At 36.3% G+C, this 16,240-nt stretch overlaps 1 protein-coding gene across 1 annotated transcript in view; it reads right to left on the bottom strand.

Annotated features, from left to right (window-relative positions):
- The window catches only part of LOC129236031 (neuroligin 4-like), a 255,331-nt gene that overhangs the window by 51,632 nt on the left and 187,459 nt on the right, over positions 1-16,240 (bottom strand). The window contains exon 10 of the mRNA XM_054870203.1: positions 4,188-4,193. Within this exon, the coding sequence (XP_054726178.1) occupies positions 4,188-4,193 (6 nt within the window). The remainder of the gene's footprint in view (positions 1-4,187; positions 4,194-16,240) is intronic.

Genomic DNA, 16,240 nt, shown 5'->3' on the forward strand with positions numbered 1-16,240 from the left:
AGAACTGAAGCCTAATGACTATCCAATGCGTTTTCGGTTCGCTCAATGGGCAGAAAATCGTTTGACCGAAGAAGAGCATTTTTACCGCAAACTCATCTTTTCTTATGAAGCTCATTTTTACATCGGTCAATAAGCAAAATTGTTGGATTTGGGGCTCAGAAAATCCACACGTTACTGTAAAGAAGCAAATGCATCCACAACGAGTCACTGTTTGGTGCGGTTTTTGATCTGGCGGTATCATCGGGCCATTTTTTTTTCGAAAATGAGCGAGGAGCCGCGGTTACAGTAAATGGCGAGCGTTACTGTGACATGCTCAACGATTTGTTTCCAAAAATTGAAGAGGACGACATGGACGACATTTGGTTTGAACAGGACGGTGCAACTTGTCACACTGCCAAAATTACACTCGAACTTTTGGCTACCGTTTTTGAAAACCGAATAATCAGCCGAAATTCCGATATCAATTAAGCCCGTTGGACTATTTTTTGTGGGGAGCCCTTACGAACAAATGCTATGCGAACCATCCAGAGACGATTGATGCTTTAAAACACGAAATCGAAGTTGCTATTCATGAAATTGGAGCCCAAGCAATCGAAAATGTGCTTAAAAATTGGGTTGATCGAATGGCCTACTGTAAAGCCAGTCGTGGCAGTCATTTGAACAATATTATTTTTCATTCATAAATCTTCAAAATAAAAAAAAAGTTTGAAAAAATATTGATTAGTTTTTTTTTATAGCCGATTCAAAAAGCAAATTTTACATGGCCCACCCTATATTTCCGGCAGACGTGCTTTAAAGTCATTTTAATTTAAAAGAGGTAAAAAATATTGTAAACAGTTTTGTAAGATTTTTGTGAAAAATAAATGAATTTAATCTTCTCGCAAGGGAGCAGAGGTCGCGTCGACCAAAAAACACTTGGAGAAAGTCGATGCTGCGCGAAGTAGCAGATGCCGACATCTCATGGGACGGTGCAAAAACAACAGCACAGAACCGTGTACGATGGCAGAGTCTTGTCAAGGCCCTATGTTTACGAGAGGAGTGAACAAGGAAAAAAAATCGAATCTTAATATTTTTATGCCTTTACAGCGTTAGTGTATTTAGAGCAAGGAGTTTCACTTATCTGTTCAGTTTTTTCAGGTTTTTCAAAATTGTCGTACGCCTTCCAAGCTTACTTCAGTTAATCGAGTGATCCTTCCACTAAAATATAAATCATTTTATTTACTTTCCATAAAGTTTCCTATCGTGAAAATTTACTTCGAAAGAAAAACCTGTTCGTGAAGTTCATAGAGTACTCGCACATCGTCCCTCATATTTTTCGAAAAGAGCTTCGGAGAACGATGGGCGCTATCGAGCCATGCTGACTGAATTTCTGTTTCCAAAACTTAATCAGCTAAACATCGATGACATTTGTTTCCAACAAGGCGGCGCAAATTGCCATACAGCGCGCTCAACAATCGATTTATTGCAATATTCAAGCCACCACTGATGCCACACGGCCCTATTTATGGGGAAAAGTAGTCAAAAATAAAACTGATCGGATGGGCCATGTAATTCGCAGCCACGGCGGACACATGCTGGATATGATATTCAAAAAATAAATGCCATGAAATTGTATTATAATCTGGTAGAATAAGATTTATTTATTAAAAATTTTACACAGATTTAGTCCAACTGTTGTAAAGAAAAGAGGATTCTAATTTTTAATAGCTTCTTTGATGAATGCTTTAAAAAACCTGTAAAGGTATTTATTTATTTTATTCTTTTAGTTTTTACATATTTTTTACAATTCATAATTTAATTATATTTCAGTTTTTATGTACCTTAGTTTTCCTCTCTTATTCTTTATTTCTTTCAATTGGGCCTTATATGTGTCCGCGTGCACCGATAAAAATGAAATGAGCGAAATAAAAAGGTAAAGCTAAGTTATAATGATTTTGCGCAGAGTTGTTCTATTTCGTAAATTTTTAGGGGTTGCTTAAATCGGCAACACCAACAATATTTCTTTTTTTTATTTTGGGAATAAGTTTCCGTCCTCTCTTAGCCAAAATTACGAATTCTTTAAACAACTAAATAATACATGTTATTATATGAAGTATGTGCCATTTGAAGCTACAACTTTACTCCATCGTTCTGGCAGCATACAGATTCCTCTGACGAAGACTTCGAGCTCTTCTCTTGTAGGCAGTGAAACGCTCTCCAAACAGATGGTAGTCCGATGGTACAATGTCTGGGAAATACGGCGGGTAGGGTAAGATTTCCCAACTCAGTCCCTCTAAATATTTCTGGACCAATTTAGCAACGTGTGGCCTGGAATTACCATGCAGCAAAATCAGTTTGTCATGTTTACCGCCCCATTCCGATCGCTTTTCCTTGAGAGCTCGATTCATCACATTAGCTGCAGTCGGTAACGATCGCCAGTGATGGTTTCAGATGGTTTAGGGAGTTCTTAAAAGATAACACCCTTCTGGTCCCACCAGATGCACAACATAACCTGTGAAGCATAAATATTTTTTTCGCTATCGATGGACCTGGTTTAGCTGCATATTTCTTCAAAAGGTAATAATGAAGCATGACTTTCCTGCAAATGCTGTCTTTCGGCACGAACGTAGACATTTTTGATGACAGATAAAAAAGGATCTTTACGCTTCAAACGAATGTGAATTACTGCGATCGGGATCTCACATATACACCTTCAAAACACCAGTGTATTTCTAGAGCCAATACAAAAATAGTAAGAGCAGCAACACCTCTTTTACAAGTGCAGAAACTTATTCCCATACCCAATATTATCATTTTAAGTTCTCAAGCTATGAAAAAAGGACCCGGTATAAAAAAAAAGTTCCAATAACTAGGCTGAGAGATGCCTCCTTTGTATTTCAAAAAGCTCATCTTAGTCCACAAATATAAAAATATGCTCTAGTGATAGGCAGTTAAAGTGAATTTATCAACTCAAAACGAACTTGGCTCATTAGAGCGTTAAACATGCAAATAAGAGTTTAACTTTATGCCGACAATTGGGTCTGTAAATTCAATTCAATGAGCATCCAGCATCAAATAATTATGGCACAATTTATGATTTCCGCAATTTTGCAAATCACTTAAAAGTTTTCTAGAGTTTGTGCTTCAATAAATAATGAACAAAACCCTGGCAACGACTGCCCACTTCAAAAGGAACACAGTTGACTCTTGCCAACCAATACAGACACACATACATACAGCACAATTAAAAGTACTTGTAGAAGTTTGCAATCAGCAACACTTTCGATACAACTCAATAGTTGGTTAAGTTTGCAATCAAGTGAGAATATTCAGATTTTTCTATAATAGCTCGATTTGAGAAGCTATTTTTGCTAAGCGCTGCGTTCGCTTCATCGCTTACGATCAACTGCCGCTTGCCTGCTTCTAAACTACTTAGGTAGAAATGGGAAATGTTGTTAGTTTCGCTGTGTTTACATTTTTATGGTACGTGGCAAGAAACCTAGTAGTTGCTTTATTACTTTCTTCGAGCACCTGCAAGCATTTGCTCCATACTCTACCCTACGGCTGGTGAGGATTGTCATACTTGCAACGGCATTTGCCCATTATTGCGCTGTAATAACTGGTACTGGGCGGTACTCTAGTGAAATCATTAGTCGTGGTTTGAAGTGGTTGTGTAGAATTTATTTATTTTTGTTTTTTTTTGTGTTTTATTGATTTTGATTTTAGGTTAGCTGTAGCAACAGTCAGCTGTAACTCTACAACTGTCGCTGAATCAGAGTTTTCCTGCTTTTTTTTGTGTTTCCCGCTTGTCGATTGCATATTTCTCGGTTGAGGTGAGGTGGAGTCAGCGAAAAATTACAACCACTACAAGTTGTAATGATTTCCACTTGTCGTTGCATACTTACACTGTTACAGAGCTCATGTCAATAACAGCACAACCTCACACGCACACACCTATACCCGCGTGCATTGCAAATATTCTGCCAGACTCTACTTGATTTGACTTCAACTTTTGATATTTCTTTTTCTTGCTGCTCTCTTCCTTTGCCTTTATTTACCCAGTACTCTGCCATCACCTTCGGCTTATCTACAAATTACACTGCTGCTATGGCTGTTATTGCTGCTTTGTAGTGAATTTTTATGGTTAGCCGGAAGGCTGTGTATGCGTTGGTGAATGTGTATGGGTTGGTGAAGCACATTTCTACTACGGCTGTCTGCAATAATTTCGATTTATATGAAAATATGCCAAATGATGAAGCAGAGCATTTTCTGCAATTCTCCACAATATTTTTTCTCATGTTTATTTTAATTTTTATGCTGACTCTCATTAGTTGGCGAGTGTCCTGCCTGCTGCAAAGATTCCCAACATCGTTTGGCTATTAAATAAACATTCCGTTCACAAAGGTTGACTGTAGCATGAAATGATAAAATTTTGATTGAAAAGTCATTGAAGGCTGCTGTGAGTGCGGACGCGAAAAGGAGAAAGCCCCAGAGAGGTAAGAATAACTGAAAAAAACAATGTGAAATAACATTTGTAACTTCTGAAAGTTGATTTAATTTGCAGAAAATTGTCAGTTGCACAATTTCGATTTAGTACCATTGATAAATTAAATTATTCGACTGCGACACAAATTCCCGCCCCTCCCCTATACATATTATATTTTATGCCGTAATTCTTTCTTTTACACTCTTTCTGCGTCGGATCGGGATCCACTATAGAAGCATAGCAGCAAACTTTTACTTTGTCGGTTGCACGCGTCGTATGACTGATGGGTTCTTGTTTTTTATCATCGCTTGTGCTTTGTTTTTTGTTTTTTGCTCTCTGTCTTTTGGCAACAGCGCTTAGCTCATTCGCTAATGCACGCACATTAAATTTACTTTTACGATGCCGATTTTTATGCGATTCTTACAAGCTCGTTAGATATGGTGGTATGTGTGTGTGTGTGTGTTGGGTTGCTCATCCATTTTGGCTTAGTAATGAGCTCAGCTGCTTTTAATGATTTGTTGCAGTAATGGAAAAGAAAGTAATCGCCTAATTGGAAGTGTGTGTATGCAAATAATTGAGTGATTGATTTTGAAATGTATGTATATATATAAATATATTTAAAATTAAATAAAAAATATTTAAGAGAAAGTCATAATGAGAGCGACAGTAGAAGCGGCTATATAAAAATATTTGCTTGCTGCTGTGCGATGTATTCTTACTTTTTCTTTAATTAATCTGAGTAGGGCAATTTACAAATATACAAATGCTGCTTAGAGATAGTAGAAGTAGTAGTATTTGTTGCAAATAAAAGTAAAATACACAAAATTTTGATAATTAATATACTTATTTTGGTACACAAAAAAAAATATATTTAAAACAATTTAACGACAATGGCAATAGTTAAACTCTTGTATTTATTTTTTATTAAACAATCTTTTATTACGTAATCTCTTCCATCGCAATGGTCATTTTCCACTTGGAGAATCTCAATCCGTTGTGAATAATTTAAGCCTTCGTTGTGCACCCGGTTCTGCCTACACCTTTTTTGACCTTGTACGTGAATTTAACATATTTCTTTTACAGCTTACGACTTGTGCTTCTAAATAGCTTCCCAAAATTTAATATTCTATCGATGTATGAATAAAACTATTTTAACAGGTTCCTCGAACAGGACGAAAAAAAGGATGGAAAAAGTTGCACCTTTGATTGTACACCTCGGGTCTGGCTGGCCTACAAAATGTATGGAGACATATGTGATATGATACATTTTGACCATTTTACCTCCTTTTTTTTCTAAGTTTTCTGTATCTCAAAAAGCAACTTAATGTTTTATAATTTTCTCTTGATGCTGTTTGTCCATATAAGAAAAATGTCATATAAAAAAATCTCATATAAAAAAATGTCGTGCATTTGTTATGCGGAGAAATTGTAATGAAATCAATTTAAAGGTATTTGGTAGCAACTGCAAGCAAGCACTTTTTTCCATTAGAATTTATAAGCCTATGAAACTGCATGCCAAAAATCTTTCTAGAAATTCTATTTAAAGGGTGGTTAAGTTTCAAGTGCCGGTATTGATTTTGAATAAAATACAATTTTTTTAAAAAATTATTATCATTTCTCTTTATTATGATAATATTGGTATAATTCAATTACGTATAGAACAAAATATCGGCCAAATGGCAGCCGTAACTACGGCGGCACACCTCCATCCGATAGTCCAAATTTTCGATGACGCTGAGGTATAATTGAGGTTCTATGACGTTAATGTGCCGAATTATCTAATCCTTTAGCTCTTGAATTGTTGTTGGCTTATCGACGTATACCTTTTCTTTCAAATAACATCAAAGAAAGATGTCCAACGGTGTCGTTAACGTTAGGTGAAGTTCACATTCAACATCGGCCCTTGAAATTTAACCACCGTTTTGATAATATATATATATTTATATATATATTAGGGTGGTCCAAAAATGCATGGGAAAAAATTTATATTAAAATTTTTATGCTGCCGCCCCCCATAATGGTAAAGAATGAAAAATAAAAAGACCCGTATTTTTTTTTTTAATCAGACCATATTTAATGGTGCCGCCGGGGCTTTGAAATATCCCATGTATTTTGCATGGGAAAAAATACTTTTTCGTAGATTTCATGTAAAAACCTGGAAAATGAATATATTTTAACCGGATAACTCAGTTTCTCTTCATAATTGGTCAGGGAATAACAACCAATTATGAAATAATTAATTTTTTTGTATTAACTATTTTTTATAGAACCCCAAAAAGCCCCCATAAAACGAAAATCGAAAAACAATATTTTATATTACTTTTATGAAAATAGTTAATACAAAAAAAATTAATTATTTCATAATTGGTTGTTATTCCCTGACCAATTATGAAGAGAAACTGAGTTATCCGGTTAAAATATATTCATTTTCCAGGTTTTTACATGAAATCTACGAAAAAGTATTTTTTTCCCATGCAAAATAAAAAAAAAAAAAAAAAATAAATAATTGGCGCGTACACTTCTGTTAGGTGTTTGGCCGAGCTCCTTCTCCTATTTGTGGTGTGCGTCTTGATGTTGTTCCACAAATGGAGGGACCAACAGTTTCAAGCCGACTCCGAACGGCATATATTTTTTATGAGGCGCTTTTTCATGGTAGAAATACACTCGGCGGTTTGCCATTGCCTACCGAGGGGCGACCGCTATTAGAAAAAAAATGTTTCTTCATTTTGGTGTTTCACCGAGATTCGAACCTTCGTTCTCTCTGTGAATTCCGAATGGCAGCCACGCAAGATAAGCAGCTATACTACAGAAATATTAAATATTCTGAAAAAAAAGAAGAAGAAAAAATGTAAAAATTGGCTCAAATATTGAAGTGCTACCATTTTGTCACTTCATTATCGCCATACCAACAAATTCCGTTTGTAAAATCGAAAATCTTTAAATCACTTCAGTTAGTAGCCAGTTAGTTGTTGTAATAATATTAAATAAAAGAAATGAAGAAAATCTAAAATCGTATTATTCAATATTGCGTTTCAATTGTGGCAAATGCCAAAAGTACAGGCATTCATACATCGAAGTCAACTATGGCAAATTGTTTCCAGTTATTCAACGGTTTGGGTAGCCGTTGCTAAGCTTCATATAATTTACGAGAGTGTATGTGTGTAAGTACACATGTAACCAAGTCTGCGAACATTATTGTCCTCTAAGCTGGCAATATTAGTTCAATTTCTATTTTTGCACGCACATCCTATTCAGCACCCACAAACTAGAGCGTACAAATACACGTGCGTACGTATGTGTGGATTTTTTAGCAGGTCCTAAAATGCGACACTTGCATTGCTTATGGTATTGAATGAGCAAGTAAAGGGGATATTTAGATTTAGGCAACTAAACCGACTCAATGGAAATTTGGCATAACAATTCCAGTCTTTAAAAAGGGAGACAAAAAGAAGCCTCAAACCTATAGGGGCATCAGCCTGCTGTGCTTAAGGTCGAAGTTATTCGCCAAAATTATTGAGAACGAAATAGCAAAAAAAAGGAATCAATGAGGAGCAATAAGAGTTTCACAGAAATAGATCGACAATCGATGCTAATTTTAAGGTAAGACAAATTGTTGAGAAAGCAATTGAATTTAACGAGCAGGTGTATATTCGTTTCGTAGATCGCACCAAAGAATTCGACAGAGTGAAATTATGTGAGGTGCTTTAATTACTGCGAAAGAAAAACATACCTGGAAATATAGTAGCCCAAATACAGGACTTAAATATAGACAACATAATAGTTATTCGGGTAAATAGCATAAGATTGGATTCCATAGCAATCACAACGGGTATTTCGCAAGGCGAGGGCCTAAGCCCAATATTGTTGAAAATTATTACTTATTTATTTATTTATTTATTTATGTAGCCTAGCACAATAGCCACAGGTTATAATTCAATGTTACATCTTAAGGGGGGAAGTCCCTGTAGAAATCTCAAAATCGGTAATTTTTAAAAATATTTTTAAAAGTGATAAAATAATTACATTATTTTAAAGCTTTAACACAACTTTATTTAACCTTTCGAGAGTACAAAAAAGTTTGTTTATCTTTTTTTCCAAAATGGTGGCTCAGGATCATTTCTTGTCTGCTGCCTACGGCGCAGTGTCCCTAACTGCTCTATTTATTACACTTAATCTATAGATCTGAAACAAAAAAAATTAAATTGGCTTTTTTTTATAACATATTAACGGCAAGGATGAACCAATAAAATTAAGAAACAAGTATAAAATTAATTATAAAATAAGCCTTGAAAAAAAGGCAAGTATTTAGGGCTATTTAATTGACATTTTTAACCCCCAAAAAGGAATTTATCAACGCGAAATATCTGAAATTTAAGGTTTGTCCTTCCGATAGTAATGTACAGAAAAGCCTCACCTAACTTCAAACAAATCGGTCTATAACTTTTTGAGTTACAACACGAGCAGTTTTTAAAAATACAGTTTCGAGATAAATGAGTTTAAAGTTTGAGGTACAGGAGCGCGCTGACCGCTCTCTTAATGGGCTATAAAAACTATCGTATAATATTAGGAATTTCCGCATGAAAATTTCACAGTACATTCTCAAGATACTATACTTTCGAAATATCAAAAAAAAATCGATTTTTTTTTTAATTTTACATAGACTTGCCCCTTAATGGATAAAAAAATGCATAAGAAATTAAAAAAATGATACTATTTGAACTTAACATCTAATTATTCATGAATAGAAGAATTTAGGAAAGTAAAGTAAGAGGCAAATAATTGAATAGTACAAATTATCCTTTACTATGCATAATAAAATATTTAAGTAATGTTATTTTAAGGTGCAAGGTATCTTTAGTAGCCCTGAGCTTAAAGGGCATTTTGTTCCATAGACGCAGAGAATAAAAGAAGAAATGACGTTCAGACAATACAGAAGTGAATTCCAGGTGCAAAAGTTGTTGCGATTTTTGAGATGCGAATGCTCATCAAACACTTTGATTTTGTGAAGCATTATAAGACACTTGAACTTCAGCATGTCGGCGAGTGATATCGAGGTTATTCTGAGAGCCCATAGAGATATGTGATAATATCGTTTTCTGCTATATACAAGGTGAAGTCCAAAATAAACAAGACTGAGTTAAAATATGTAGAAACAATAGTAGCTTTGTTCTAAGAACTTCGAGCTTATTTATTGAAAATAGTCCCCTCGGCCTCGATACGCTGTTTTGAGCGATCTAAAAGCTTTTCGAGAGAGTGTTTCAGGTCATTAATGTCGGTATAAGCATTTTGGATGATCTTTATGGACGCAAAACGTTTTCCTTTCATGACCAAACGCAATATTCCAAATAGGTGGAAGTCACACGGAGCCATATCAGGCGAATGCGGTGAGTGACTGATGGTTAAAATGCGATTTCTAGTCAAAAAATCAGTCACAAGAGTGGATGGATGAGATGGTGCATTATCATGCAATAAGAGCCAGCTTCCTGCTTCGCGGTGTTCAGGGCGAATTTGACAAATGCTTCACAGCGCCAAGATAGAAAATTGCATTGACGGTTTGGCCCATTGGCAGGAACTACTTGGGGACAATTCTCTTGGACCCCCTTGGAAACAAATGAGCATCGACTTGATTTGTGACTTCTCCAAACGCGATTTTTTTGGATGGTGATTCGTCTGGGGCCTTTCATTCGGCACTTTGACGCATAGTTTCAAGTTCACGTTGGAAACACCACGCTTCATCACCATTTACAATGTTGTTAAGGAAGTTCTTGCCTTTTTCGGCTCTTTGATGAGGTATTTCAAATGATAAGATTAAGTCCCATAAATCGATGTTTTGGAGATATTCAACTCCGATTCCATGAATTTCAACGAGGATTTCGGTTCTTTTTTGATTAACTTACGAACAATTTCGGTGGAGTTTTCGGTGATTGGTGATCGGTAATTTTCGGCAGCCCGTATGTTCATTGTCATTTATGTTCTTACAACTACTTCTGAAACGTATAAACCACTCTTGAACTCTGGCACGAGTTAGATAATCATCGTTATACACTTTTTTCATCAATTCAAATGTTTCGGTAAACGTTTTACCGATTGTAAAAACAATATGTGATATTAGCTCTTTGTTCGAAACTACTTTTTGTATCGATGGCACAAAACGCATAAAATAGTTGGTTTTAATAATAAAAGTTTTCGAACCACGCCCATGTTATAATGCACCACTAGTTATATTATTTATTATTTATTTATTTATTTGTATATTTATTATACTAATCACCTACCCTGTCGGAAATCAAAATAGTTTAACGAAACCAATGCACGACTGAGAGGCCCTGTGCACCCGAGTGGATTGAACAAAAAAAAAAATATGCAGCAGCCCAGTTCGAGTCTGAACCGAAAATTAAGTATTACCATACTTTTTTTCTTGCCTTTTTTGGATTGTGTTTTCAATCGCAAGAAGTCAGTCAAATAAATATGGATTTCAAAGAAACGTTAGGTATCACTCAAATTAGGTGTCCCACAATCAAAAGTGGTTTAGGATACTCATATCACTCCCTAAGGGTAATCTGGGAATACTCACTGGCATTGCGCAATCACCTGCTTAGAATTCGGATGTGGTCCACTGACTTCTGTCGTTTCTGCGACCAATCTCCGGAGACTCCAACACACTTTTTTCTCGAATGCAGCGCTGTAGCGCGAAGAAGGCTGAGACACCTCGGTCAATTGCAGCCAGGTGAATACGGCTAACTTAACCCAGCTCTATCTTAAGTTTAATAAGAGAACTGGGCTTCGATCAGTTGCAGTGTTGAGCAGAGGGCACAAAAGTCCATGAGGTTGAAGTGGAAACCTTAAATCAAACCTATCTATCTGTCTAAATATCTAAGCAGGTAAGTAATATAAATAAATAAAAAATAAATAAATTATTGGCTTCGTACACTTCTGTTAGGTCTTTGGACGAGCTTAGGGGTCACACAATCAAGAGATGTTTAGCAAACTCATAACTCTCGCTAAGGATTGGATTGAGCAGTAATTTGCATAGGTTTGGGATATGGTCCATTGATTTCTGTCGTTTCTGGGGCCGAGCTTAGGTGGTGTAAACAAAGACGTGATATCACAAAAAGGAAACATTGAAAATGTGCCGTTTTCATTGTGGAAATTAAAACATATTTGCGTGAATGCTTTCTAATATTTATTAAATAGTCAAACTTCGAAAATGTCAATCGACGAGTCGAGGTTAAAACTAAATCAAAAATTTTAAATAGATTTGATACTTTTATACACACATATACGCGTATATGCATGTACTTCGCTTTAATTTTCCTTGAACTTTTACTAATTTTTTTCCACCTGTTTTACTAAAATAAGTTTGCTTTATTTTATTTCTTCTGATATCCAGTTTCATTCTCTCAAGTGTTTATTCATTAGCTCATTCATTCACTGCGCGGCGTATTTTTGTGTATTTGCTTAAAATTAAAATAAAATTTAAAATTATATAATATTACAGGCATGCGTATGAAAACGTCCTTCGAATGTGTTTTTAAATAACGGTGCAATGAAATTACGTACATTTACTGCAGCGCGGCTGAACGTATGCAAGCAGACATTTGCTCGATGTTCAACAAACTTTCCTCATAAGCTGTATATGCACGTTTACAGTGCATTAAATAACTAAACGACATGGATTTATTGAGAATTTTCATATCTATTTTATAAAAATATAATTCAACCTCCTGCACAATACACATAAATCCTAGTGTAGAAATTCAATATTTTTTAATCAAAATTGCAAAATTTCTAATGAGCTTTTTGAAGTGAAACTTCTTAGGCGTCGATGGACGAGCAAGAATGGAGATTAAAATGTCAAGGCCATGCAACGTTTTGGGCATTTTCGTTCCGAGAGAGAAAAAAAAGATATAACGTAGTGTAAAAGGAGAGAGAGAGAGAGTTATACCTTATATATATCTTAGATACACTTTAAGCTATTTTTCCTGAGTTTTTCCTTGTGGTTGCTAATTTCTAGTGAGAAATAACACTGCTTACTTTTTGGCGCTTGTTTGTTGGTGCAAAATTGTAGGAAATATATTTTTGGTGCATACTTTTTGGCGTTATATTTCCTTGGTGCCTACTGTTTCGAGCGTTTTTTGGTCCCAATTTTTTTGCGTTTTTTTTGGTGCCTACTTTTTGCCGCTTATTTCCGTTTCCTGGCTAGTGCTTGTGCGTAGTATAAAGTGCTATCCATTCCGGCGTCGGATTTATTGGTATTGCCTTGACGTAATTTGTGCCATTGCTGCGGTCTTGGAATCGCTACGTTTGTGCGGGTGATAAATGCTCGGAGTAGTACGCATTGTTGCCCCGGTTTGTGTCCGGCGTTTACCTACACCGGTCGACCCTTCTTCGTGTTTTGTAAATTTTGTCTATTTGTATTCTTTGCAAATGTTGTGAATTTATTTAGATATATATTCTTTTTCTCTCTCTCTCTCTCTCTCTCATTCTCTCTCGGTATTCTCCCTCTTTCTTTTTCTGCCTTGAAAGTTTCACTTCTGTTATGTGTACTACGCTACACGCACTTTTTATTTTGCTTTTTTGTTTTTAATGTTTAGTACGCAGTTTTATAGCTTATTGAATTTTGCTTTAATAAAGTACATATTTGAAGTGGATTGAAATCGCGTTGATTTTTGACAATTTTTTTGTTGACGGTCTTGATTGACACTTTTTTATATGGCAGAAAGCACCCAACACTGTAAGCAAAGAAACAAAAAATTGTGAAGAACGAACGATATTTTGTGGGCACTTGACAGTTGTACTTTGTTATACCAGAATTCTATGGGCTATAAAGCTGCAAGCCCAAAATTTTTCTAAAAATTCTGGTTAAACAGTGTGAAATTTTGTTGGAAAATGTTCAAATTTTCATTAAATTTGCATAGAGTTTGGGACTTGGATTGTTATGGTTTTGTAGGGGCATGAATTACATTTTCATAAAAAAATTATTAAAACGCAATCAGTAGCGATTAACTTGCCAAAACTTGTCAATAAGTCCCTACGCTATTTTTTCTATGTGCTATAGTTATCAAACCCACTGTATGTGTATGCATGTGTGTGTGTGTATTCCAAAAGGTGTCCGAACATGCATATTGATTCACGCACAAGCTGTGCACGCATGTGTGTGCGCCCTTTATGCATACCCATGTGTGCGTAAATTTAATTTTTAAAAGTGCTTCACGAAAGCAGAAAATCAGTAACGATTTTGTCGGCGCCAGCAACTGAATTCATAGGATTTCGAGTCTTATAGTTATTCGTATATTCGAGTAGTTGCATGTGTGCATGCAGGATGTACATATGTATGCATATCGCATGAGCTTCTGTACATAAGTGAGTGCAGTACTTGCGTCAATATTTGTTTGTAATTTAGCAATTTCCTGCGAAAATCAAGTATCCGGAATGTAAGATGTAGTGAAGTGAGCTGGTAATGCTCAGCGCGAATTTAAAGCAAAATTTTAAGGGGGGGAGGGGGGGGGGAATTTAAATATATGTATGTATATGTACATATGCGTATAATTGCGGATCAATTCAGTTGAAAGACTAATTAAGTCGTTATACTGTAAATCATGTTAAATTCTATATTCGATGAGCGGTAAAGCATTAAAGTAAGTCAGCTACTGCACTCTGCGCTATTCATTCACCCAAAATAAATCGTTTAATATCTTCTAATTGAACACAAATGATTAAGTAATTAAATACGGGCTAAGCTTAACTATTCGGATGAAAAACTAAGAGCCAAAACATAAGATACGCACATAAATTTGAAGTTAGTATACCCAAAGAGCTATTAAACTCATGAAGGTACGTAAAAATGTCACCGTAGATATTTGGCCAAAGCAATAAATTTCATACACTGCCTTATGGAAGGTGCAGAAATATGCTACTCAATTCATTTGAAGACTTCAAGAGAGAAAAAAATGAAATATATACCGCTCATTTGCCGAAAAAGAGACATGGACCAAAAATGGGGTTTCTTTGGTAAGTATGGAGAAATGGCAATTTGCTCTTCTTTTACGCTGTGCAAGAAATTCGTGGCAATATCTATTAAAAGTATTTCGTGTGCTTACTTTTACTTATGGGGCATAGTAAATTGAAAATTTCTATGTTTTCTATAGAATTTTTGAGTTCTGACCTTCCTCCAGCAAGGGATCTAATGGGAAAGTGATGCGAATAACACAGCAACTTCTCTTCAAACTGCAATCTTCACCCACTGTGTCTTTACTTGTTACCCCCTGTTTTTGCTAACCAGGCTCGGTAGACCGAGTCAGGGCGGCATAACCTTGTCTGCACTTTAAGCTAAGGGTTTGAGGTACCGAGAGCTAAATGGTCTGTGGTAGTGTCTAAATAACCAGTGTCTAACGTTTCTCTCCGATGCCCTGGCAAGGTCGGTTGTATTAAGCGTCCGTGGTAAGCCGGCCCTACCGTGGTGGATCATCCCATTCGGTGGCTACTAGTGGGACCAAAAAGCAATGAAAGAAATAAAAAATAACAACTAAAATAAAAACAAAAACCAAGAGTGTGCTGGGCACGCTCTCTGAGGACGATCCGCTGGCCTCCAGTCAGGATACGATCGTCGTGCCATGTACTTCGAGTGATGCCCATCTCAGCACTCTTCTTCACAAATCAGGCCGGCTTCAATCAGCCTTCAAGACGACCTCTGGTAAGGTAGTTAAGGTGACCTCTGGATGGGCTTTCAATTTTACTTTTGCCTTAAATTGTCGAACGCTGCTAATATTCTTCTATCAAAAGTCTTTGCGATCCTGCAGGCATACAAAATGCTTACAAATTGCTTAGATATAAATAATTTTTTCGATACTCAAGCCGCGATCAGGGCTGTGATGACGTAGTGGTGAAGATCCAAACTAGTCAACTTCTGTAAGGCGAATATCAAATCTCTTAGGTGTGCAGGGAAAATTTCTCTCAACTGGGTTCCAGGACAAAGGCAAATAGAGGGAAAAGAAGTTGCTAGTGAGCTTGCCAGGAAAGCGACTGAATTGGTATCAGAGACCTTCTACGCAGTTATTGACATCCACCTGACTGTTGTTAAAGGAGAGTTACACAACTTATTTCTCAGGAAAGGATGGAGCTCCCTTTCCTCATATGCTCGTCCAAACTTGTAGCTGTGTTTACCAGTCATTGAACGATCGGCACATAAGCGGAAGAGCTAGGTTGATTTAACCCGCATTTAAGACCCGTTGCAGAAGCTGTGGTGACCTTTCAGGAAGGAGACTACAGAGCACTTTCTCTGCAAGTGTCCGGGCTTGGCAGCTAGAAAATGCAGGTATATGAGTTCGCCTTTCCTCAAGAGCCTGGGAAGTGCTCCAACCTAAGTCCCATCAATTTTCTCCATTATATAATATTATATAAGCATATTTGGCTGGCTGTAGTAATCTGCTTGTTGCAGGTCTTAGAATAGTATCAAACTGGAGCTTTAGTACTACTTGAGCAGTGCAAGAGTGGTACTTTAACCATCTCACCTACCTACCTACCTTCTTCCAGCAAACGGACATTACAAATCATACGTTCTTTATAGGCATTTGAAAGCGATAAACAAACAAAAAAATCGCTGTCACTCTCCTCTACAGGGTTGCCCATATTCGATGGACCCATCTGGCAACCCTGTATCTTTTGACAGAGAAGTCAGATCGCTTAATGACATACCGCGTTGGAAGCGTTAGGCCAATCAGATTTTTACAATACATGCCACGCGAACGCTCCCAAATTGTTGAAATTTACATTCAA

The sequence above is a fragment of the Anastrepha obliqua genome, chromosome 1 (assembly GCF_027943255.1).
Source record: "Anastrepha obliqua isolate idAnaObli1 chromosome 1, idAnaObli1_1.0, whole genome shotgun sequence".
Classification (NCBI taxonomy): Eukaryota; Metazoa; Arthropoda; class Insecta; order Diptera; family Tephritidae; genus Anastrepha; species Anastrepha obliqua.